This window comes from Bombus bifarius, unplaced genomic scaffold (assembly GCF_011952205.1).
Source record: "Bombus bifarius isolate JDL3187 unplaced genomic scaffold, Bbif_JDL3187 scf7180000009125, whole genome shotgun sequence".
NCBI lineage: Eukaryota > Metazoa > Arthropoda > Insecta > Hymenoptera > Apidae > Bombus > Bombus bifarius.
In genome coordinates, this window is record NW_022884914.1 from 48,876 (window position 1) to 76,422 (window position 27,547).

General features: G+C 34.4%; 2 protein-coding genes across 2 annotated transcripts; both read right to left on the reverse strand.

Moving 5' to 3' along the window:
- Positions 1–2,192: 2,192 nt before the first annotated feature.
- On the reverse strand, positions 2,193–11,831 carry LOC117213839. Its single transcript, XM_033459536.1, has 4 exons — positions 11,804–11,831; positions 11,590–11,725; positions 7,002–7,303; positions 2,193–2,418 (listed from the first exon to the last, which is right to left on the reverse strand). Exons 1-4 carry the CDS (start codon positions 11,829–11,831, stop codon positions 2,267–2,269), a joined length of 618 nt encoding a protein of 205 aa, XP_033315427.1. The 3' UTR covers positions 2,193–2,266.
- A 3,894-nt stretch (positions 11,832–15,725) lies between these two features.
- LOC117213777 (venom allergen 5-like) lies at positions 15,726–26,276 on the reverse strand. Its single transcript, XM_033459427.1, has 3 exons — positions 25,957–26,276; positions 16,912–17,082; positions 15,726–15,998 (listed from the first exon to the last, which is right to left on the reverse strand). Exons 1-3 carry the CDS (start codon positions 26,104–26,106, stop codon positions 15,906–15,908), a joined length of 414 nt encoding a protein of 137 aa, XP_033315318.1. The 5' UTR covers positions 26,107–26,276; the 3' UTR covers positions 15,726–15,905.
- Between the last annotated feature and the right edge of the window lie 1,271 nt (positions 26,277–27,547).

Below are 27,547 nucleotides of genomic sequence, written 5' to 3' on the forward strand. Positions count from 1 at the left end.
AAAAAAATATCCCGTTTTAAACTCACGTTCTCTTAGCACGCAAAAATAATTTTTGAAAAATCAGAATGGAATCAAAATTTGATTCGCGCGAGCGCTCCCATTTCCAAAAAAAGAAGAAAAGGGCAACCGAACCGATGGAATAAACCACTCAACGACGCGTCAAGTAACAGACATGCCACGAAACGTTCCGACGTTGCGGCCAAACAAGAAAATAACGCAAAACGGGCAAGGACATCGTTCCACTTACGGAACATCGATTTTCTCGTTTCTTCTTTCGCGAAACCTTCGATGACGGCCAGCCGTTACCACCGTGAAGCTTCCCTTTTTCGCCTCGTAATTCTCGACCTGATCCCCGCTGAAATATTCATCAATCGTCTCGCTCGATTCTCCTTTCGGCCTGTCTCTTTCAATTATCGCCTGGACAAGCTGGATCCGTTTCTTTTTGCACCCAACGGTCATGTTGCTTCATCACGATCGTTTAATCGTCCGATCAAATTCTTCGAGCTGGCAAAAAGTAACGGACCTCGGCAAATTGATCGAGTAAAAGTCCACGTTAAACACACGTCTAATCGCTCTACGCTCTACGATCCACGTTCCTCGTTATCGCGGCTAATGAGCCGACCCGGTGACTATGGCATAAACAGTGGTTAAACTGTAATGAAAAGGCGAATGGAGATTAATGTCGTTGTCGTGACACCGGTGATCGTTGGGCAGTTATGTTTTAGGGGTAATCAAATGAATCTGCCTCGTAAATGGGTTTTTGAAATTTCAATTAGATCCAATCGAATTTACTTACTGCATAATGTCGTTCTCGTTTCGATCGAGAAAATGATTTCTTATGTTTTAAAGGAAGCTTCCAATGTAAAATTGGAAAAAGAAGTTACGCATATAAAATTGATTATTTTATATTTTTCTCGGTCCTTTTGACAGATTTTCTGATGGTAGAGAAATACAGTTTGATCGGAAATAAACCGATGAAGGCGACAGGGTTCAGACTTCTTGGGGTTAGTGTAAGATTTTTATAAAATTAATATGAGGGAGTAATCACGAGAAATATTAACTATAATATTAATTAAATCCATGTTGAGAATAAAAATAGATAAAAAGTATACGAGAAGAAACTTCTGACGTGGAAATCACAGGATTGTTGCATTTTAAATGAAATGAAGTGTACTTACGTGTACTGTGAGTAGATTTTACAGATCTGGGTTAGGTGCAGCGGCGTGATTGGCATGCAATTTGTAGAAACGTTTTAGTGCGTTATATTGTAATTAAGTAACATTTGCAAGATATGTTCAGAAATTTGGAGAAAAATATAATCACGTTTTTAGCCGTTCTTGAAACGATTAAGTTCTGAAATGTTTGCTTTCAACTACAACGCCTGTCTGGCTTGCCCCATTTTCTGGTATTTGCAGACGTATGCAAAGACAAAACTCCCATGAATTTGAAATCCGTCAAAAGCGCTATACAGTCGTAACTAGTTTTCCTTTCCGTTACTATAATTTACTTTCGAGTATTATAAAATATTCAGAGATTGGACATCAGACATTATTACGTTATAAGATAAAAATCGTTTTATTACCTTGTAAAGGTTTCTTGTAACAATACATATTTGTTGTACAGCAATTGAAACATATCAGTTGTGAGAAAAACTGAGAGAAAATTCAAACATTACTCGAGTGAACATTTGTATAAGAATTGCTAAAAATAAATTGTTAATAAGTGAATAGAATAAATAAATAGTAATAAATCGATAACAGATGAATAAATGAATAATTACCGATGATAATGGAAAATAAAGTTCAAGGAAAATAAGAAATTCGAACAAGGAAAAGAAACTATTTAAGAATATCAACGTCAAGCGATTAATATAATAACACTAAGAAGATTAATTAACGAAAAGTTACTCAAATATACAATGCGATAATATAATATTAATTTTCTACAAACTACAATAACGGAGGAAACATCTTCGACCGGATAGATTTTCCCCCGTAACTCTTTGAATACGTTAAATCGCTCGTTCTTTACTATATTCTATCTAAACTAAACATCAATAATCAAGAGTCGTTCGTTGGTGCAATATCAATTAAGATTCTTTCAATTTTTTGGTAAAGAATAAGCCTAAAAAATTCCATCTGTTCGAAGACTTTCTGTGCGCTATCGTAAACCGAATCAACGGGAAGGAAGAGAAAGAAAAAACGATTTACCTGGTGAATACGGTCTATTGATAGTGCTACAGCAAGGAACGACGATAAGTGGGCGATCACGTCGACAACAATAATAATACCAGTTGAATAAGATAAATTGCCGATTTGATTAAGAATGCCCCGTTGCTCATCGGTCGATCGTTCCTTTTATCTTGCTTCTGTTGAATCTTGTGCTGCACCTTTTGCGACTGCTGCTTCTGAAACTTTTCTAATAGAGGCAATCATTTTTTCTTCTCTTTGTCTCTCTCTCTCTCTCTCTCTCTCTCTCTCTGCCTCTTTCTTTCTCCATTCGAGTGGCAGTGTCTCATGGAAAACTTTAACGAGCATCCACCTTATCCTTGTTGAGATCTCGCGAGCGAGTTCGTCGGTATAAATTGGAAAGATAACTGAAATCCATGCGCAATTTCGCGATCAACGCGGCTACATCGTTCTATGTATGTAACGTGTATGTACGCGTTCTTTGAAGGAATTTTCGATCGGTATAGTAGATCGTTGTTTTCGTATACGGAACAAGTCACGCGATATGTCGGTTTTCTTGTTTGCTTTTCGATGGCATGGAAGAGGGAAAATGTCGACTCGCGAGGAAACAGCCGAGCTGGGTGAGATTTATTTGCTTACGACGTAATGTTGCCACGAAGATTGATGTTTGATACTTACGGTGGCTGCACAAAATATTTGCACGTACTTCTTTTTACTTTGCGTTTCGACGTGTTTGTTCCGACTGGTCTTTTAGGTAACATTACAATTACTGAACTCGTCGAAATACGAAATCTTTCGTTCCATATGCAATTGGAAGGGTTACAGTTATGAGACAATTACACAATATCTGGTAATTTGAGTAAATAACGCAACTTTTCAAGCACGTTATAAATTTATGGTTAACTATTATCGATAGCAATACAATTCTTTTTTCATGCGTTAAAAATATATTTCTTTATTAAATGTTAAATCTATATTTTGTTCTATTAGGACTAAATATCTTTTATTGTACTTCTTGGCTTCGAGTCTCGAATGTTCGAATAGAAAACGAATAATCATAGGAAACTTGTCATTCGCACGAGACGACAGAAATGACAGTTACAGTTTAATTAATATCGGGATACATTGATTCCTTAACGCGAAAACGCGGATGAATATTATCAAATGGCTATTTGCGCAGTTAATATAATTCTTTCGCTGTCATAAGACGCGTACTGTTTGGGACCTGGTAAGAAACCAAACTAGATGACGAATGGATTAATTTTGTCCGCTAAAAACTTTGGCGACGTTTCCATCAGGAACGAATTAAGAGGGAGGACTAAAAGGAGTTACAGCCCCGAAGCCTTCTACATTTTTGTAGACACCGCTGTTCAAGAAAAATTTCATTTTACACCAATAACAAGAAATTCACTCGCTCATCTCAAATTTAAAAATTTAAAAAAATTAAAAGAAAGCAGCTGTCTTTTGATAATGCATAGTAAAAAGTTTTGACTATGACATATTATACAATAAATTTCATTCCATATTTACGTAAATTTATTTAATTTTGCTGTAGATTAGCAAAGAATACTTCTTATAATGTCTAATCGATATATATGTATACACATTTTAATTCCCGCCTCCGAATTTTCTATAAAGGGGGCAAAAACTATATAAAGGGGGATCCCAGGCCTCAAAAACTTTCATCCGGCCCTGGTTTCCATCGAAGGATTTTAGATTTTCTTTCCCTTGGAATACGTAATCGACTGAGAAACGATCAAGTAATTTTCGTAACGAGAATCATACGACTAACCCGAAATCACGAACGCTGTGTCACGATCGTTCCATTGTAACGTATTAATTTTTATCCTCGTTATGTGTATTATTTGATTGACGGTGGTCGAATCGCCATGAAAGGCAAGGAAAAGATTTCGCGAGGAATAAAAAAGGTTGTGCACGGAACGAGTCACGCAATTTCAGCGAGGAAAAAGTCGAACAGTGTAACGAGGTTTGTCTTGCTATGATTATTGCTTTTTCCAATTGTAACAACACTCCAGGGAAAGATGCTATTATAGTTTTTTTTATCGCGTAACTTTACGTTTTTTGCTTTTCTTGGGTCTCGCTCTCTTTCAGAATGTTCCACGCACGAAGGAAAAATTTGAAAACGAAAGATAAGGTAATTAAGAATAATACGTTTAGCAATTAACGTAAACACTTGTGTATAATTTTATTCGACTCAAAAGGAAACGTCTTGTTGAATTATTGGAAAATAATTTTATGCGATAAGAAGAAAGATCTTCGCATACAATATTTCACGCTAGTATAAGCTTATGGGAAATGAAATTTTGTTTTCGGAGATACGTTTTGTGATTCGTTACTCTTCTGCTGATATTCTTCCTGTCGTAATGTTTTCATATTATTGTTAGTGATATATCATGTAAAATTTTAACACTATGATTCGTATTTTTAGTAAGGAATTATTTGAATGATATCTAAACGAATAATGGCGAAAATAAGAAGATATCGATTTAAGTAACTCGATTGACAATGGTAATAGCGTCACGGTTTTATTGCTGTTCATTCGTTCTAAGTTCAGTTTCAAACAGAAGCGAAAATTTTCGAGGGAACTAGGTACGTTTTCGGGAAACTCTGGAGGATTCAGCAGTACCGGAGCAGAATGCTGAATAAGATTGTAGAGACGCTCCCTTAATGTTCAGCCTGCCCCTTCTATATCTACTTATAGAAATGTTCTGCAACTTCAAGTACCTATATCTCGCAATCAGAGGTAATAGTTTCGCGGCTCTTACAGTCGCTCGAACGTCGGATTTTACGAATCGTTCAGACATCGTCGAAATTGCAAAGAAATAACATACTTTTGTGAAGAATAAAATAGGCAACGGAGAAAAATAGAGGAAGTAAGGATATTCTTTAAAAGCTGAAAAATGTATTTTATCAGTCGCGACGCCAAATATTTGCTTTTTTATAGATAAATTTCCTAAAAGTAGCTTTTGCTACAAATAAACAAACTAAATCATTTTTTAAATAGAATCCGACAAACGTTTTTCAAACAAAGCAATACTATGCAAAATATCCTTTTGTCCATTATATTTCAACGTATGAAAAATCGATGTTTTGCACGTAATAAAAGAAGAAACAAATAACGTACAAACTGGTGGCTGCATTTCATTCTTTGACAGAGTTGCATTTCAATATTTACAATGTATATTTCACTATGACCGTTTTCTACTAAATTGAACGTAGAAAATCAGTCTTTCTTTCGCCGATTGACGGTTTACACTTTTATTTTGTTATTTTAACAAAACTTTCATCATAGTTACCTGCTACCTTGTGAAGTATTTTAAGAGCAGACCATAATTGCAATCTCCCGTGTTGTATTAAGATTTCGACAAAAACAACATCGTTCTCGTTTTCTCGCAGTCATTGAAAAATAATGTAGCAAATAAAGATAGACTTGATCAATGAAGCAAAGTGAAACACTATTTCGATACAACTTCAGTCTTGTCCTACTAACATGCGAATACCGAACAAATCGATCTTATTCTTGAATTAGCCTTATTATTTTCGTGTGAGATCTGCTAAAAATCAATTAGTGTTATTCTATGAAACTTGATAAGCGGCAATTTGATAGGCATGGTTGCTACATTTTTAAACAATTGAAGTGTCAATAGTATTACATTCCGTTCTGTATATCTTACATAGTATCGATGCGTGAACACTGTAGAACTGTACATAAATAGCGTTAAAATATATATAGTATAAATGAATATTGGAAACTAATGGCAAGTTAATCAAATTAATTAAGGGTCACACTTGTGATCTCATGGAATCAGCAGACTATTTTGATTCACTAAAATGTTTATGAAATCCATACATAATATATCGAAATTATTTATTAAATCGTAGTTGCATACTGAGTTCGGATACAGTGTCGGAAGAAAGTATCTTTTATATACCTACTAATTAATTATGTTCAAGTATATTAAATTTCGTATGATTTAGAAGTGCCTTCACTTGGTTATCTAATTCCACGAAAGTGAAATATAAAATCTCATAAAAAACTTCTTCATTGGGAAATAACTGTCGATATTACAAAAATGCTTTGCATAGCCTTTGTAGCTTGTCGCAGCAATTTTCTGCAATCTACCTGGAAAGATCTACTTGCCCCGTTTTACCATTAAATCCCTTATTTAATCTTACCCTACGACATCTTTTCTCATCCTCGACCATTTCGATATCGCAAAGACTACGCGCGCACTAGTGACAATTTGTCGCGCGATATTTTCGTCGTTTACGAAAAGGACATTCGTTTACGTGTATATAAACGCGCATTTGACGATTGCAAGACTAGCATTTAACTGCTTATTGGAGAAAGAAACAATTGAACTTGCGGTTGATGCGAGCGGGAGCGTGACGAATTGTCACCAACGCGCACGCAGCCTAAATATGCCGTTATTTACGATAACGAAAACATTTCACATTGTTCTTGTTGTGGCAAATTGTTGCATAGACTTTTAATGATGATTGTACGTATCGTGTCTTATGTTTCCCGTTAGCTTGCGGCAGCAGAACTAGCCCACTCCGTATATATCGAATAACCTGAAGCCAGTCTCCCGTGAGACCAGCGATCCGAATACTCCATGAAAACGATTCTAATGTCGCGTAGTCGCGTCGTCGCAAGAATCGTCATTCAAGGAAATAGCTAACAAGCGCTGTATGCAGACATAGCGAGGGAGAGGACAGAGAGAAGAGAAAGGAAGCGACAACGATCGCGCGAGTTCCGCGGCGGGAACATCTCTACGAGGAAACACTTACGACAGAGGGCTCGGTATCGTGAGCTGCGGATCGTCCCCGATGGACAAAGAGCCGGCACACCATCTTCGTACAGTTCTCTTGCAGTGTTCCGATCGAGTGGGCCGTAATTGCACACGAGGGCCTCTACGCGATCCCCGAATCCAACTGCCATTGTACGGCCGGCTATTGGCGTGTCTGTACTACTGCTTGTCGATTGCCCGGACCTGCCCGTGTAAATTGCACGACCGCAACCGATCTGCCTAATTGTCGACGACGCGAACGGAATGTAAGACAGGTTGCTCCGCGCTGCGAAATTCACCAATCTGAAATCGAGGGATTGTAAATGAGGAGGTTTTGAGAGAGAAGCATAGAAACTGCAATGTAAGATGAGGTGGTTGTGGTGCCCTGAGACAATCGATACTATTGTCAATATTTCATGATTCTCAACGAAAATGCGATTCATCAGTAAATATTGACAATATTGCATTGACAATACTTATTGAGCCCTTCGGTTGAGAATCTTAAAATGGTGACAATATATATATATATATATATATATATATATATATATATATATATATATATATATATGAGATGTGTATGAGGTGTGAAATTTTATATGCGAAGGTTGATAACATTGTATGATATTCAAATTGGAAGAAGCCGTAGCTCCATTTGACACTGGGCTTGGTATTTAATGAGCCATCCCAATAAATAAAATTTGAACAGTTATGGAAAAATGTAATACTTTGTACGTCATGCGATACGTATAATAAAACTGAAGGTGATAGCTACGTATTCTTCTGGATTTTTAATAGCCTATGTAATAAATATACGACACGTTGAAACTGCTACTAAAATTCGCTTGTAGAGACACCTAATTTTGAAAATTGTTTATAATTATTCCTAACATTGCACAAATTTGCCACCGACAAATTTATTTTATACCATTTATTACTGTATGCTCGATGTCATTCGATATGATTCTATTTATCCATTTCCGTTTAGTTTGATCAATCAAATTTGACTAAAACTGATTCATTACTGTACCAACATATATGATTAAATGGACCAATTAAAACCGATACATGCATATGCATTAGTTTTGACACTTGGAATTAAACAGAATCTATTAATAGTCTAATAATAATTATCGAGAGTCTACGATAATTATGTCTCACTGAAGCATATTAGAATTAAGAAAATAATTTAATCAATCAGAAATTAAGCAAATTCAGCAAAACGATATTAACGATGCGATTTGAAAATTTCAATCTACTACCACTGTAGTACAGATTATTATACAAACCATAATACAGAGGATTTTCATTAAGATCGACGATGAAAGCTCGATGTTTCGGTGTTTTCCTAGCCAACGTCGATTCGATGTAAGCGAAATGCGTCTGTCCTACATAGACAGTTGGGATAAAACACGCAAAGACAGAGTGGAAAGTTAAGGAAAGGGCTAGAGAAAGAGGCAATGTAAACCTTCTGCTAAATTCAAAGACAAGTTAACAGTGTCTACACACGCTGCATCGACCAGTTCCACTTACAAAGTGAAAGCCTTGGCAGATAAAAGTCGTTTCGATCAATTCAACTTAGGCTATTGCATGCTGTGCAGAATGACAATACGTGTGGATTTTCACGTGACTTGAGTGCACATTCACACGTACACAGGCTCGCGTATACACGAGGTATTATCACACGACAAACGTACGTTGAAAGGCCTTGTGTCTTTTGACTCCCTTTGTATCTGCGCTATTTATTGTTGATTCCTGAAGATGGAAGGGAAGTGATTGAATTCCATTGAATTTTACGAGTCATACTCTTCCCTTAAAGTCATTTAAAAGCTTATGTCATGTATTTCATAAGACGATTCCTGTCTTTTTCTACGCGATTTACTGCTTTCTATAATTCGAAGATATGAAGAAATATACTTACATATTTATATTTTGTAATTTTTATTTTGATTTTCAAGCTTGATTGCGAAATGGAAGAGCACTGAATGGTGAAAAAATTATAAAAAATAAAGTAATGAAAGAAGTATTTATTTATTGTATCGTTATGTGTACGTTCCAAAAAATATATTTTGCCATTCTTTTGTAATATACTTCTAATTATAAAATTAAATAAAATGACGCTACATATGTAATTTCTGTCTTCGATCCTTTTAAAGATTTTGAAAATTTACGTTGGCTAGAAAAAGCATGTTTTATAAATGCTTAAGTACTCCGTATAGCCACAAAACTGCACGGCGCATCCTGAAAATATCGTAGTATAAAATATCATACTCTCTAATGAAATAATAATACCATCGAAATATCGTAGTAGATACCAATAAATACAAAATTCACGAAATATTCTTCTCTCCGTGCAATTTCCGTCAGCGGAAAATATCCTTTGTTTCCCAATATTCGGCAGATTAGTTTCATTAACAATATAAAAATAAACATTATGTCACAAACGACAACGAAATCATAAAGCTACGTTCATTTCGTCCTTTTTATTTTTTGCGTGTCGAACCGCCGTTAATGCAAATAACGAGTTTACGTCGTGATAAAGTCGCGCCGATGTGATTAATGCATATCCATTTTTTCATTTGCTTTTCTGGCCGTATTTCTCGCTTTTTTTACGTTTTTAATCAAATCCTATCTATCTTGTTAAATTACATACGATTCGTACTTATCCGTCAATCGTTTGCCTGTGGTAAATCACCGTGAATATGTTTGTGAAAGCCGCTTAATGTTACAAAACCGAACAAAGATATCTATTCGAACACCACTTTTAAATATAATTTCACAATTAAATAACATCCCTGCATCATCAATATGGGAAAGTTTTTGTTACAATTCAAAATACGGGATGTTTTTGTACAAAATTGTGTACCTAAAATCTTGAGTGTACGCGTATTTGTAAATAATTTGTACAAGTACCTTTACCTCATAAGAATGTATCTATAGATTGAATTTTCTTTTAATTATTGCAAGTTTGTTATCGATTAGTTTTAGATTAATTATAAGCGTATAAAGAAATATTTGATCTATTCTAGTCTACCCAATTAGATATCTGGATTTTCAATTTGTTAATCTTCTATTTAGGTTCATGGCTATTTGATCTGAAGGCTTTGTTTCAAGCACTTCCTGTAATCCTAAACCATGACATGACTTATTATCGTCGAGATCAAATTACTCCTGTATCAATTTTTCATATCAGGGTATTTGCAGACTTTCAGGATTTTAGTCATTCCACAGGGGCCAATAAAATCCGCATCAATATTTCTGAACGACAAACTATTTCGATACTTCAACGCCCTACAGAAGGAATGAAAAGGGAAACAAGATCTTTGGCAATCTTTGGCGCCGTTCCAATTATTCCGTCAATTTCTCTTCCATCGTTCGAATCATTCCTTTCTATAAAAGAAATAGTGACTGAAGGAAGTAACTCATCAAGATTTTATATCTCATGAATGAAATTTTATAACTGATTTAAATTATGTATAAAAATAAAGTATTCAATCATTCAGAATAAAATGACCCTTAAAATATCTAAAAGAAGAAGACATTTATTAGAATCCAATTTATTTGATTCTGTTCATAAAAATATGAATTTGTATAAAAACCCATAGCCTGCAAATTATAATAAATAGTAACAGAAACGAATAGCAAAATATTGGCGATTATTTTTAAATATTCTCACAGAATCAAAGATTCATTGATGTACCATTAAGAAAGAAAGCGAAGTGGAATTCAAATCTTATTCGCTATATTGTTATGTAAAAAAACATTTTGTTTTAACTTGTAATATTAAGTATTGTAGTATTTCTAGTATTAAGGTACCGTTGGGGAGTCATATTTTTGTTTCCATACAATAGACAGATTAAAATGTATATATATGGAAAAGAATTAGTTCCACAGCCTTCCTAAAGAATAAATCGATTTCGAATTAACTACGTTGCCACGTTCCAAATCTTCGCTTTCCCCCTCATGTTCCCCGCAATTGAATTAAAAACATTACAAGTCACTTTTCAGAAACAAATATAACTTATAACGTTTCTTACGAATCACTTTTTCTATTTTATCACATACACATGTACACATTTTTGGCTTATATGCACTCATTTAACGTATTAGTGACGTATAATTCCGCACTAATTTACAGGCGAAAAATATGATTCAGCGAATAATTCGACACCCCCCCCCCCCCCACCAAAAAAACTTGTTTGTTCCCGATCTCACCGATTCAATTACTGTGTCTTGTTAAACCAGCCACAATAGAACAATTAAACTCAGCAACCTGAACTATACAACAATCCTCCCAATCTCAAAAAACTGAAAGACTACCATACAAATGAAATTCAATTTAACACGATACACAGAATCGGTGCGGAGCACGGCTACGCGCTCACTTTTATTCTTTTCGAATAACGCCTTTCACACCGGATCTCTCTGCTGAAGTTCATCCTCGCACGCTCGTGCAAAAGGGTAGATTGAAAAAGAGAACTTAAAAAACAAAAAAAAAGAAAAAAGGAAAGAAAAAAGAAAAGAAAAGAAAGAAGAGGAAAAATGACGCTGCCTTAAAATCCGTACGAAAGCGCGCGCAAAGAGCTTACCCGAATTCCGCAGAATCGAAGTCTTCTACTTCGTCGTACCATGATTGAATATGAAAGCGAATCCTCGCGGTGGACGTCGTGTTTCCTACGCTATACATGTCGAGTACGTGCACGTTCTGCCACACTCCGAATCGTTCTACAAAAGATAGACATCCGGATTGTTATCACCTGTAATTTTAGGTTCCAAACGATTGAATGATACGAAGTGGCTCACGAAAGTATTCTGACACTCCTAGAAACATTTTATGTATATGCAGTTATACGAAACATTTCGAAATGTCATTAACACTGTACCGAGACATGGCTCATTAACAACAAATTGTTCAAATCGATGAAATGACATAATGAAATTCTTTTTCTTTGGATGTTCCTTTATTCAAACGTTTCTAATTGTATGCTTGTAATTACTTGCATTTATTCTATGGTGGTACTTATCGTTATAATACTAATCGTCAGAGTGAAAGTTAATGTTGTATCGGTATCGATTATCAATTATTAATCATTAGGTGTAAATAGATGTAAACGGTGTTTCCTTTGAAGTTTCTTAGAAACCTGAGTAACAACTTTTGTCAAATTGATTTTTGTAGCCTGTTTGATCTGTGTTCATGTGATTCCGAATATCTTCTAATTTCCTATTCCACTGTTAGGATCTTTAGTATCTTCCTTATGTCATCGTCTCATATATACCACGGTACATTTAACGTAGTTCTTAGTAGAACCGATTGTAGATTTTCTATTTTTTTTTTTTTTTTTTTTTTAATACGAAATTTGGCAGCCATGCCTCAAATTTGAATTCAATATGACCACATGGGATCGGTAATTTGTAAATTTATAGTTTACTGTTTGTATTCAGTTTGGAATTGCTGGTCATGAGCCAGTTCATAGTTTTCCTGCCAGTTTTTATTTGATTTTCTCTTGAATATATATTTTTCGGTTTAGTTTGTTGTCCAAAAGAAGACCAAGGTATTTGACAGAGCGGGATTTCTGAATTATGAAAGTGGATTTTCGAAGTTGGATTTTGTTTTCAGTGTAAAAACAACGTTCGAGTATTATGTTCGAGTTAATTTTAATTTTGTTATCTTAACATAATGAAATAGAAACGTGGTTACAACTGAATCAATTAAATTCCTTAGTCGGGTAGATCCATTTGATTCGTCTTTTTTTGCTTTTCCCCTTCGTCATACGTGCATATTGTATATGTTTTGCTAAAACTATGTTGTTCGTCGATATTTTTCCGAACAAGTATAAATTCATTCAGTGAAAATAGAGGGAAATTTCTGCTTTATTGATAAAATTCCAGTAGAGCCCTATTTTTTGTATTCAAATTTTAAATGCACGTGTAAGTATTAAACGTATGCATACTTCGATCGGTGTAAATTTTATTTCCCTGAATCCAAGTTAATTTAAAGTTGAACGCGACGATCGTGGAATCAGCAATGGAATATTTAATGATACCAGTAACATCGGTAACTTCGATCTTATTCAATGTTTTTCATCTGTTGGAAATATTGTTACGCTAAAAGAATTCATTTGTTACCAGCAAATGTAAATACTTCAGATTTATGCATCAAAATGCCAAAATAATCGAATAACGTTTGTTAAAAGAAGCTGTGTTGAAATTTGTTGTTAGCAACAGACCTGCAATCCTGGGAATTTGTGAAACCACATGAATAGCTTCATAAATTAATGCGACAAACATACTTAAATATCGGATTATGTATTAGTGTGTTAAATATTATATGAACTAAATTACGGGTACTATGACTCTACTAATCAATTAATAATAACATCCATGCTGATAAATATTAATTTTGTTATTAATAAATAGTATTAACATAATATCAATAATCGATATTATAAACAGTGATTAAAAATATATGCGGCGTAAATATAATATAGAATATATAATTGTTATATATTTCTTGCGGGCAGATTCGCTGCCACAAATAAACTACCTTACTTTAAAAATTCGTTAGATCTGGTTCACGTATGACTGACCTCCGGTTTTCAGTCTCATACCCGAGACTGTTTTAATAAAAGGTATTCTGGTCATTGAATTGATAAAAGAGAGCCAACTGCATGACCCATATGCTCCTCGGATTTCAATCTTTCGGATTTTTTCATCCGGAGGTAACTCTACCGGCTTATTCGCTGGAATCCTGTTGATAGTTCGCAAGATCTCAATTATAAACTCGCGTTACGCAATCCAGAACGCACCAGGGGGTTTGAATGTCACGTGCCGTGATATATCGAGGGTTACACTTGAATATTTTTCTATTATACGAAAAAATCAGAAAAAACTGATAAAATCTTTAATTTGGAAAGATTGTGTGCGATGTTTAAGTTTTCGCTATCGAATGTTATTCTTTCATTGTCAAACGTTATTACAGATACAGTAGAAGCTCGATTATCCAAACTAACTTCGTTCAGGATGATCGGATAATCGAATTTTTCATATAATCGAACGACTCGTATTTAACTACATTCTACGTGAAAAATTATAATTTGTTACATATTACAAGAATTATATACGTAAGTTTTATTCATCATTGTTTTCCCAATTCTTGTGAGCTGCAAAATCTCATATCTTTTTTTAAAGTTAATAGTTTCGCAGGAGTATCATTTGTGGAAATGTCGTCTTCTTCAAGATTTCACACTTCCTTTTCTTTTTTCTTTTTTTTTTTTTTTTGTTTTCTGTTTAATAAAACGATCCGTTTAATTTCTTACGTTTAGTATTCTTTTCGTATCATAATTGTTTATTTATATATGCAATATTCGCTTTCATATTTCACTTTACTTTGTTTTATTTCAAGTTGATGTTACTCTGATATTATTGTGTTTATTTTACGTTTTGCGTACTTTGCTTTAAATTGATTGAATCAACGAGTCTGGTTTGATAATGAAAAGCCGATGTTTTAAATTAGCTATATTTTTATCGTTTTAACTGCTGAAATATTTACGCGGAACAGAACTAAATAATCTTTTCAAGCGGGTTTTCTCTTTCTTCTTTTTAATTTCATTAATGTATTAGAAACATTTTCGGACAAAAGGAATTCTACAAACTCATGCTTTTTCTAACAGGATATATCTACGCATAATTAGTTTTTTACATGTTTCAATCGGTTTTCTTTTGTAGGTAACTTTATATTTTCCGCGGTGAGCGTAAATAAGAGAATCTGTTTCAATTATATACCGAACGATATAAAACAATACGTAAAACAAAGGAATTGTTTCCATGCATTACCAGTTAAACGCTTGAAAATTCTGTATACTGAAATAAGTATAAGAATTAATTAAATAAAGTTAATAATTTTAAGCCACTTTAAAATACATTTTTTGTCCTTAAAAATATACCAAAGGAGAATAAGATGCTTTGTCGAATTAAATTAGTCTATGTAATATTATTCTCTTAAATTATATAACTGTTTCCGAAATGAATAAAAAAAATTGCAAATTTATGTTACAGCAACCGAACAAATGATTCCAAGCTTTTAATCGATGATGTATATGTAGAGGAATTGTAGAGGATTGATAAATAGGTAACGAGAACTTGCTGTTGCAACCCGTCAAATATATTTGAAATAAATTAAATAAATTATAAATAAATATAGACAATGTCCAAAGTCGCTCATACAAACGTATTCGCAAAGACAGTGTATAATCGCTCGCAGATAACTCGTAGACATTAATCGATAACTCGTATAACTCGTATAACTGCTTCGCTCACGATCGCGTCCGTTTATTTATACTGGTCGGGGGAGAGTCGGAAAATTCGAATTCGTCTTTGTTTGGCGGTTGCACGGAGCGGAGACATTGTTTTGCCCGGAATTTATTTATTCTTACATTACGTGTATCCTAACGATCTTGATACTTCGAGGCAAAACAACAACATGATTGGAATTATCTTCTGACTCATGTGCCGCTACATATATTATCAAAGCTCAGACAAATATTTCGAAGGCATCTACAGCACGTCGATTGTTTCTCGACAAAATCAAACGAGCAATCAAGTGCACCCATCGAAGACAGGCAATAAACGAAATGGAATTTTTCTTTTATAAGAACCACTATCGCTTTTTGCGCCTTGCTGTTGAAAATTGAAATGAAGTCGAAACAAACTACACGGGACGAAAAAAAACAGTATGGTAGGGGAGATTCGTAAGTAAGAAGAAGAAAAATTGAAGTAAAAAGAAGAAACGCGCTGACATCGATCTGGTTGCAGGCGGAACAATTTCGCGTTCGAACGTATACCGGTGGATATTGAAAAATGATAGGGAAGACTAAAGGGAATGAAAAATGGAATATATCTGTAGGAGTTACTTGCCAACGTCTCTGCACTGATCTTTCTCGAGAAGGTTGCACTGTACTACCCATCGTCTCGCGATATGAGCAAGTTCGTCATCCCAGATCTGTCAAAATAAATATCGACATCAGATTCTGACAAGTATGATCATTACAGAAAAGTCCATTAACTCTTTATTCGAAATGATCGAAAAAATCGATAGCTGTGTAACTAGAGAGAAATTACTGATATTATACGATGCATCATACTGCGATTTTGTTTGTTATTAATATATATAGAATAAATGTAGCTTCAACCGTTAATTGTTATGATTAGACGACAGACTTTTGAACATTTATGTAAATGTATTATGGGAATGTAAAATTGTAGAAATGCTTATAAATACGAAAATATTCGAAATATTCCACGTATAGTACTTATTATGATATTCAGTGGATTTTTACTTAGATTCTATTTGTTTAATTAGGTTTATAAAAATACGAATTTACATAAAAATCTAATTGTGATGAAACACAGATACATCCATTTTCTAGTACACAGATAAAATATCCATAACTGAACTCATAATTATGAAGCTCAAATTAATTTAAAGAGAAGACAAAAATATGAGATACCATTTTTGACTTTTATATAGCACTTGCATATTTAGAAACCGATCGAAAATCAAGTATTAGGGGGACTAAAGTTCTCCCACGACAGCTATTCACTGTTCTTTCGTTTAATTGACAGTTTTTATTTGTGTTGTAATATAAAGTTTTTATAACTCGAGTTTATAAGTTACATTGGGTTTACGCGTATCGAAGTGGAATATACTTTGGTTTATGAACAGATTTATGAAATAAAACAGTCGAAAGGGACTAGTTGGGAATTTTTCTACTATAGAGGGGGTTGAAATTTCTTTACAGTTGCCATCCAACACCTGAATGTTGTTCATGCCAGTCGTCACCATGTCCCAACCTTATCCCTTATTTTTTTATAGCCACATATATTATGCCTTGTCGGACCAAACTAAATCTTACCAGCTCCATCATGAACTTTGCTGGACGTTGAGGGCCCGGATTTCCTCGCTCTTCGTCCCCGTTCGCCACAGTGTTGCGATAAACGTTGTGCCAGTCGAGTATGGTCTCGATATCCTTCTCGTTTAGATCAGTATGCTGAAGGTTCACGCATCTGGTGCCATCCGTGTCGTGCTGTGAAAATTATATATCGAACTTTCGATTTACGATAGGACATTAGATGTTTTACTATTAACTTAATATTAAGAAAGTAGAATTTTCTGTTTAATAAAAGGAAAGGAATAGTTATTCTCTTTGATCATTTCTTTCATTATTTCTTATAATCATATTTTTTCCAATATCTTTGTTTCTTGTTGCTTTGTCTTTAACAATTTTACGTCATTCGAATGTCTTTTAAGTTTGACAAACAAACGAGATATTGTTAATTGAATCGCTGCTTTAATCTTCCTGTTCGTTTCAAATAGCTTTTATACATTCTAATTGAAATTGTCATTTGAAAACCCGATTAGTTATACATCTTGGATGTTTGTATTAATAAACGCAAATTATGAACCGAAATTTCTATAACTGGTGTAGCAATAGTACAAGAATAGTGCAGATATCATACATATTGTATGAAGACTCTATCATATTACTACATTTTAGGTACATTGATGATTTATTATACGTATGGTTACTCTCACAAAGATTACGGTTTTAAAATACGATTTCTATTACTTGATATAATGTTAAAAGATCTATTTTCATTTTCCATATTAAAATTTCTGAAACGTACACAAAAATTTATCAATTGGTACGATCAATTATTATCAGGGATACACAAATGTATTTGGTTTGGGTCGAATAGTTGGAATAAAATTAAAATGTCAATAGCCTTCTTTTTATATGGATTCATAGTTCCTTCGAACTGGCGCTATCGACTTGCGAATTTCGTACTCAATAAAAATAGCCTCTTTAAGCTTTTCATACGAAGTGCTATCGAATTTAGTGGGAGGGTACTCGAAGCATATACTTTCTTTAGGCAGAGCTTTGACGTGATGCTTCATCGAATTCGCTTTGATGTATAGCAGAAGAAGAAGCATTTTTTTATGTCTATCACAGACCCACATTCTATTTTTTAGAAGTAGGCTATGAAATTCACTCTGTCAGTCTTGATTTTCGTTCTACGCGTTCTTTGTTTGGTTGTTTTATGCGCGTAAAATACATACATGTGTGGTATCCTAGCTAAATTAATTCATCAAGTATATACGTATATATTCTTTCATATTTTTGTACGGACAATATATAAAATTCTATAGTCTATACATTCTATATTCTGCAATACATTTCTACTTTAAGTAATAAAGACACTTATTTAAGAAAAAAGAAAAAAACAGAATATAATATAGAAAAAGAGATTAACCGTCGATTCAGAAAAAGTGAGTAATTCAAAAAGTTTCACGATCGACGTAAAAAATTGTTCTAAGAATTTTCTACATAATCATTTTCTGGAGAAATAGAAATTTTAAATATAGCGGCGACTTCTTGTCGTGTCGAAAAGTTTGATCTCATACTGCTACTAAAATATTTTTCCAATAAAGCATTCTATTTAACGCAATCGTGTGATATCGTAAAAGTATCGTTATCAACGGAAACGATATCGCGACATTTCTTTAATTCACTATCTTACGTAATTCCATCGATTGCAAATGGGTTCTGAAACAGTTGCTCAAACGAACATTTGCATGTTGCAACGAACAAAAAACATAACTTTTTATTGGAAACTGAAGAGCAATGAAATCTTAATTCGATTGCAATTTGAAGTTACTCAAGTAGTACCTTCAGCTAGAGAACTAACGATGGCATTGATAACATGGTACTTGAAGCAAAATTGGGAACTAATTTTAACAAGCCATGCTATAGATCATAGATAAATAATTTTCAGAAATTATTCAATTATACCTGCTTGCATTTATACGTGCATTTGTACCTGTAACAGTTTTCATATGTTTAAATGCAGGTGGAGGATTTATTATTAATAAATAGGAGGCAATTCTGTACATTGCAATAAATACTAAATTTATTTTTAATAAATAATAAATTTAATTCAATTCTGAACGATTACTATTCTGTATCTAGATGTGTGAAATGATAAATAAGACGGCTATTTAATACTCTAACGCCTTAAAGAATCTAAAGTAATGACAATATTTCAACTAATCGAAACAAGACGAATTAATGATAACGCGCTGGTTGTTGCGGCATCGGGGAATTTAGAAAATAATTGGGAGCAAAATATCACAAAGAATTTTAAAACTTCCACGAAAGCTCGAATTAAAGGCAAATTAGCGATAACGACAGAAAGCGATCGACCTAATGGCATTTAATCGAAAGGTTTCTTCTCACCTACCTCCAGCATTAACGTTGATCGAGCGAATAGAGAAAAAGCCTCTATCACGCTATCAGTTTTCACCATTCTAAATGTCCAGCTTGTAATCTTTCATTTTGACGAATATGTAAATAAATTTCGTATTTCAATTTTCTGTTAATAATACGATCTGCTATATTTTTGGATTGGCCGGCCGAAAGTTCACGTAAAAACGTTATTATACATAACATATTGTTCATTCATATAGAGGATGTTTCACGCAACTAACTCGGGCTATGGATTTGAAACGATGAAACGTAGAGAAAATGCTCATTAAGTAAAATTAAGACGCTTCCGAACGGCTCATGTGACGCAAGTGTTTTCTTTTAAAGCGCGGGTGTTTTAAAGAGTTCGAGTTAACCCATATTTTTTTAACTGTATATCTTTTAAATAAAAATAAAATTGATGAGCTTTTCTTCTTCCACCAAAAATGTTAAAGTCTTTGGGAAGGATTAATTCGAATGATATATACACTTTAATTTCAATTTTTGCAAAACGAGGAGAACGCAAAGTCGTACTTTATACTTATATTACTTTTTCTACATTACAAATTTCCGGATACGTGTACATTTCTGATATATTTTCTTGCTTAAAAGTTGCTATTCAATGAAATTTGTCACTCCTTTCAATTACAACAATATCTCTAATTACACAATATATTGCATGCTATCTAGCAAACGCGTTCATAACCGGAAACAGTCAGAAAGTATTGATGAGCGCGTAAACTGAAATCTGTATCCGATATATCAATATTTCAAAAGCTCGATTTCAACGGTACGAGCATAAGCGTAATTTATGTACGAGATGTACCTAAATCAGTCTAACTAAAATATTAAACATGACAGCGAAATATGGTATTCGAATGCACATTGGTATTAAGAGCCTTCACAGAAATGTATCATAATAGTACTTCGAACGATAAATATTAAATATTAATCGCTTTTATATTTTTACAAATACATATACGTGATACGTAATTCTAATTGCATATGGCCAATAGTTGGTTGAATTTTGGGGAGAAAAGTCCAACAAACGCTAAAATAGAGAGTTAACGTGATTGGTACAAATAACGTTAAGGAATAGCGGCATCGTTATTCGAAATTCCATGGCCCGCAATTTCACACGCACACACTGATAGCCATCGTTAATGCAGTATCCACCCTTTACCACTAGCTTATTTTCGATATATCGCGTTCTCGACATCGTTATTTCCTCGTTTCATAAATTTAAACCGGTAGAAATTTCGCACTGGCCGAGCAACGTCGACACTCCTTGTCGCGCTTTACTCTGAACGTGCATATGAAATAATTGAATATGCGTATGAAATGGTAATTCATTTTTCGAAAAGCGAATTTTACGATCGATGTAACGATCATTTAATCTCGTTCTTTACTGAAATAAATTAGCTATTAGATTTTAAGAAAAGTGAAAAATCGATTTGGAAACAAGTAAGTACGTCGAAAAACTGAAAATTATCGAGTACGAAAGTAAATTATTTTTTTATTACATGTAAATTATTATTTATTCCGTGACATTTTCCGTATACAATAATGGGCGAAACTGAACGTACACTCTTTAAAATAAAATAACTTTTTTAAAATGGGATCAAACGACTTGAGTTTATTTCTTGAGAATTAGGAGGATTAGTTTAATAGTCGACGTGCAAGAAGTCCTTGTAAAAATTGCAATTGAGCGGAATCGCGAAGAAAATAGTAAAGCTCGCATTTCATAACGTCTTTATCTAAGCCTGTCATAAAATTTTAAACAATACGTTTGATTATGAGTATATTACGAATATTTCGTTTAAACACAGTTCGATCCAAAACAAAATTTTCGTCACTTTCAGCCTAAAATCTATAAATTCTTTCATCTTTATATCTTTACTGCAGACTCAGATAAAAAAGTTGTAAAAGCGATTTTTACTTTCTTCTATCAGTTCCGGCCAGTTCGCGATTTATATAAAACTTTTTTACACGTCATCTAGTAAACTGATCCTTCTTACTTCTCAAAAAAGAAAAAAAAATCAATTCGTTTGGTCGAATTTTTAAAAAGTTACACTGTTTTAGAGGCCGTGTATTTAATTTTGCTCATTACTGTAATTGTCTATCATATTTTCATGTAAGAAATCCTTTGTTATTAATTAAAATTACAATTCTAAGGCGAGTAATCGAGAGGTCGGGAAACGGGCAAATGGAGACCTATTGATCTACAAAGATCGACTTTAAGGGAACACGAAATAGAAATTTTATAATACAGTTGTGTTAAGATTGAATTGTCTTCATATAAAATTACAATTAGAAGGAAATTGAATCTTTTGTGTGACATAAGTTCGTTTCTTGAAGAAGTTGAAGCATAAAAAAAATATTGTACTTTATTTAACTTGTGCTTTTTAATTCGTTGTCTACGAGGAAGACTCTCTTGATGTCTCCTTTAATATCATTTAAAGTAAACTAATGTGAAATAAGCATTTTGCTTTAGCATATTTTCCTTTAAGTGTAACACGTCAATTATTTATAATAATAATGTAATTGATTTTGAAATTAACGTACCTATCTACTGTTCTAGTATATACTACTTGTAAATTGCAAAATAATATACAAGTTACTTTATTTACAATTTTCAATAACATCGTATATATGAAACGTTTAAACATTGCTTTACTACTTAATCGTTAATCGTTAACAATTCCCTTGTTGCGGATTAATACCTAGACACTTCTGTATTACATGTTTATAATCTTCCCTTCAATAAAGTAAAATTTCCTTGCAAAACTTTGATTGTTTTATTATCAAAGCTGTTATATCATTGTTACGTTTTTGTTTGGTTCGTTTTGGTTGTGTTGCCTTAATTTTTGAATTTAGATTAAATTGTAGTGTTGTCTGATGTTTAATGTGATTGGCAATTAAACTCCACGTTTCGGCTAACCTGCTACGCGCAGGAGTACTGGCACGGGAGAGGATCAAAGTTGGTGAAAATAAATGTTCGCTTAATCCTATTATATTATTGGACAAATATTCTTCACAACAAATGTTTATTCTAATTCTAATTGGATATTGACAGTGTTACGTCGCGTAACACTCTACCTAGACCAGGCCACACACCGCGGGCAAGATGACAACCAGATATCTTCGGATACTTACTGCGTACCCTCAATAGTCTCAAGTACCCTCCATAAATCTCAGGAATTTCTTAGTCGAGGCCCTTCAAACCGAACAAACATCTGTTTTCCGACTCATTTCTAAAGACCATTGTCTACTACGGCTTGACAAGGGAAAGTTAGTTTTTCTCACCTATGATGCAACTTTCCTCCCACTAACCACTTTCTCTCGAGGGCGGCTAAGACCCTTCCTAGTCCACCAACCTTCGTTTAACCAATTAACAACGAAGCCTATTTCCCTCACTCTCTTAGCCAAAATCGTCATCAACAAATCCGATGGTCCCGTGCGCTAGACACACCCATCCTTAGCTTTCCTCCGCCACAGCATCGTCTCGGAACATCATTGATTTTACATCCTTCGAACAGTCAACATTCTTTGACCGGGAATACACCCGTAGATCAGTCACTCACTCGTCTTATACATACGCACCAGCGTAACTGTCTTCTTTACAAGTTGTTAGAATAAACGGTGATATATAACTTACTATATAGTGTTACATTCATTGAACCACCTCTGTTATCTTAACCGAAACAGGGGAACGACTAATTCGCGGCGTCGATTAACCGAATCGTAGCGAGAATCTACGCCTCTCGCTGACGCGTTTTCCTAGCGACCGCGTCTCTCCGCGAACGGTCGTAACAGACAGAATTGTCGTTGAGATTTCGAATACTCGAAGTTACAATCATTCGCAATACGTTTTCACTCTTATTAATTACAAGATTTTAATTTGATTGATTTTCAATAATTTACAAATTGACAAATGCAAACACATCGATTAACAAGACTAACAAGAACTGGGAACTAATGAAACAAAGAACTAAAATCTAAAGAACTAAAGGACTAAAGAACTTAAGAACTGAGAGCAAAAAACTAAGAGCTAAAGGAACTAAGAGCTGAAAAGCTAAGGAACAAAAGAATTGAAAGGCAAAGGAACTGAGAAATTAAGAGCTAAAGGAATTGAGAACTAATCGCTATGAACAAGGAAGTTACTTGCCAAGAATTGGGGAACTGATCGCCAAGAACCAAGGAATTAATCACCAAGAACTGAGGAACTAACTACTCCGAACTAAGGAATTATTTCTCTATCTTCTATGTCGCTAAGCTTATTTATATTTAGGTCTACCGTGGAGGCGTCATGTCATGTGACGGGTTATTCCGTGGGGGTTGTGAGGCTCGAATTTGGTTTCTATACAAACTGTCAACATTTATTTAAATTTTAAATTGGAACGCTCACTCGCGCTATTGGTAGTTTTAGTCTACATTACGGCGCGTGCGCAGCGCGGGACGTGACATCATCATGCAAAAATATTCGTTAACACTGATAATTTGTTACTTGCATCTTGTACAGTTTTCCTAATAATATCGTTCCAGTTCTACAAAACAGCCCTGGACGTATTTTAATTTAACCATAAGACAATATAATATTAATTTGCTAATTAGTACACTTCGAAATTTTTTCACAAAGGGGCGTTAAAAAATACTACAAAAATGTAAAGTTATACAAAGCTACATTGTCATAGAAAATCAACGACTCATAGTATTTTTCAGTATTTTTCATGCTCATCAACGAGAAGCAGGCAGCATCGGCGTGCATCCGGCGCGGAATGATGATACCACGTATCTGACATCGCGAATTAACGCCCGTCTCAAGAATTCACGTTTCCTATAAAACCTTAGTCTGAATGCGTTCGCACTATTCTTCGTGGGTGACGGCGTGATCCTCCGGCCTGGAAATGTGCGCCGAGAATAGACTCATTGTATGCGTGACACCAGGTCGACAATAACGAGCGGTGTCGTCGTCCCGAATTTCCTGTTGCGCAAATTCGCACTTGCGATGGATTTTTATGTTCTCGATTCGCTAACCTCGACCGCGTTCGTATTTATTATCGATGTCGCGGTGACGTTTTCCGTACGTATCGTTCGCTCATCGCGACCGCGGCGTCTCGATGAAGCAAGAATTTCGTAGGATATTTACGGAAAACAAGCGGAAGTCGATATTGGAAGAGGGTGTGATTACGTTTCGTGAGTTAATGACAAAGCGTAAATGAAGAAGATTTAAACGATAAATCGACGTGTTGCCCTATTTAAAACGAAATATCCTAAAACATAGAGTTTACTTTACAGTATTTTAGTTTAAAAGATTGTCGTAAAGAAGATTGCATTAGGGCGATACGTACGAGACGTTCGTTTCTTTGAATCAAATTTTAACCGCACACAGCTTCTTCAAAATGTCATGTAACCTTTAAATGGTTTTCCAAATTTTTAATACGGTAGTCGTATTTCTGGGCTGTCGCGGATCTCTACGCAACGTATTTCATATGATTTCGGCGATAATAACGTCTACGATGGATTATGTACTCTGTTTTATGGTTCAATATTGATCATTCTTTATGCACTTGCATGCGTTTAAACAATTTTTATAGTTTACCGATACATCGCACTTGATAAATTGTGGATTTAATGAAGATTCAATGGGGAGTAAACAATGGATGATTAATGACCAATAATCTTACTCAGCGTTTTCTGACTCGCTGTATCGGTTAATTAAATGAACAAAATCATGTTGTATCACGTTTGCTCGGACTGATTAATATTTGCTGCATTAATTAAAAATTTCATCGATAGAACAAACAGCATAGGCATTGCGTAAATGTGAAAGTATCGCAATAAAGATGATTTAACTGCTCCAATAATTACATTCCACTTTATTCCTATCTCAAATTTATGATGGATTGATTAAAATTCATGTCTTTATATCATTAACCTGATATAATTTACACCATTTGTATCGTTGTACCGTTATTTACATCATTCCTGCCATCGGCACTAAAACTACCAACGATTAAAACATGAGATTTGCAAGTACCAGAGAAATGCAAATGCGAGATAAAATATAAAAAGTACCATGTTGTTTGGTCCTCTTAATACAGTGATACAAGGCAAAAGGGGATCTTTCATCCACATATTTTACGCATATTCATATTTTCATCCACATAATTTTTATTGTTATGAAAAATCGCCAATTGGTTATTTGTGCCATTTTTGTAGTATCAACGTTAAGATTCGACATAAGATCGGTACAATAAATCTTCTAACATAATAACATAAAATAACATTGAGATTGAAGAAACCTCAGCTTAACAGTTGGAGATGTTCATTATTTTTATGATCGATTATGATTAAAGGCCATGTTATTATATTACTAACTTGCCATCGTTTATACCATTAAGATGCAATGTAACATCGAGATAATAAACCTCATAACATAACATGATATCGAAATTTACTAACCTTCGCCTCGATAATTAGGTTAACATCTCACAACAACCATACAAATCAACAATCACAATAAGATGATAGAAATTACGATTCTCCCGAAACGAGTCAGATATGGCACAGAGGATTAATATCTCTAAATGCAACAAATACCCAAGCAGCAAGTCACTTTAATAAATAAGTTCATCGATTCATGGAAATACGTACCGGAAATTGGCACATGGTGTGATTGGCGCAAATGCGGCAGTAAGGATTGTCTTCGTGGCCCACTGAGAACGATGATATTGTTCTCGGTAGTATGCAATCATAGCAGCCCGTTAAGAACAATAAGAAGCAGAACGAGATATGACCTGTCATTCCGCCGGTTCTTGTCGTGGCTTTCAACGGCCGAAAATTCGTCGCGACGTTTTATCTTTTGCGTTTCACTGCTGTCCGGGTAATCTCGCTGCTACCTTCACCCCATGGTGATGTTTTCCGAATCGATTTTCCAATGAAACAGTGACAAGACGGCCCACGGCGAAGGATAATATTTTACCTGCCGGAAATGATGTTCGTTAAAAACTAAGCGGGTAGGACGAACCAAAAGAGGATAACAAACCTACGTACCAGTTCCTTGATGGTAACCAACGCTCGCTCCGACTGAGATTTCACGATGGTGATGGTTAATCGCTTAACTTTTAGTTACGAGCCTGCTATTCTATAAATTGAAACGATCATTTCGTTGATCAATACATATAAGTATGTGATAATACGTTAATGGTATTTTTACATTAGCTTCGGATACAAATATTTTCAGATTAAAACTGTTGAATACGATCCACTGAATTATCAACAGTATAGGTACTAGTATTTATTTTAAGTGATGTAGAAACAGCAACTAGCACATGTATATTCACTCTACTGGAATAGGAACGTTTCGTGTAAAATATGCAAGGATATACGTATATATCTAAGCAGTCACCCAGTCCAAAATCAACCGTCATAGTAAAAACACGGGAAAGCTGGTCGTCTGCAAATTAATGAAAAGTAACAATTAGCAACTTATAATTACAATTATTTTTTCCTCCTCGTAACAAATCTTCTAATCAAATATGTAATTATCGTTTAACACACGGTGTCTGCATACGTTACCAGAATTGAATTTTTTTATAGAAGATTGAAATCTTATAACATTAAATTTTCCCTCTCGATTCACGTGTTTACCTATATATCTCCCACTTATAAAGGACGGTTTGTGAATTTCCTTCAAAAAGTTCATGTATTTTTATTGTATATATACATATTACACGCGAAGTTTATGTTTATCAGTGGAGCCGCAATAGATTGAAATATACTACGTCATAACATTTATTTTTCGCAAATATTATATCATATAATAATACAATATTATATTGCGCAGTTTTTCTCAATTTTCACATTGCTGACAATTTTTCGGTCCACGGAAATTTATCTTAATTCAATCATTCTAAATTTAATAAAACGTTTGTCACTGATGTACACCGTGGCAGTCAACGTGTCAACCATGTACAAAAAGTCCAGTAACGAAGTTGCGTATTTGCGACTATTTACACAGCTAATTATCCCTCGGTTGATTTTTATTTCGACCATATGGTAAAAGTTCCGGCACACAGTGTCTATATCGTTCCCCAGGCGAAAGCGCTATAACGCGTAAACGGCACCGACGCAACTTACCGACAAGTTGGACGATTTTCGGATGTTCAGCACGTGTTTTCATTTCGTTATCCCACCGACTTCTTCCCATATCATTACTGTTTCAATACGCGCGGGAGACGGAAAG

What these genes read in the sequence shown, in the direction of transcription:
- LOC117213839 (XM_033459536.1), bottom strand. Translation starts at nt 11,831, where the DNA reads ATGTTTCTAGGAGTGTCAGAATACTTTC. An exon ending in AGGAGTGTCAGAATACTTTC is followed by an intron (nt 11,726 to 11,803) that starts GTGAGCCACTTC and finishes TATCTTTTGTAG; the next exon opens with AACGATTCGGAGTGTGGCAG. An exon ending in ACGATACCGAGCCCTCTGTC is followed by an intron (nt 2,419 to 7,001) that starts GTAAGTGTTTCC and finishes TGCCTCTATTAG; the next exon opens with AAAAGTTTCAGAAGCAGCAG.
- LOC117213777 (XM_033459427.1), bottom strand. Translation starts at nt 26,106, where the DNA reads ATGACAGGTCATATCTCGTTCTGCTTCTTATTGTTCTTAACGGGCTGC. An exon ending in ACACCATGTGCCAATTTCCG is followed by an intron (nt 17,083 to 25,956) that starts GTACGTATTTCC and finishes TAATTTTCACAG; the next exon opens with CACGACACGGATGGCACCAG. An exon ending in CAAAGTTCATGATGGAGCTG is followed by an intron (nt 15,999 to 16,911) that starts GTAAGATTTAGT and finishes TTATTTTGACAG; the next exon opens with ATCTGGGATGACGAACTTGC.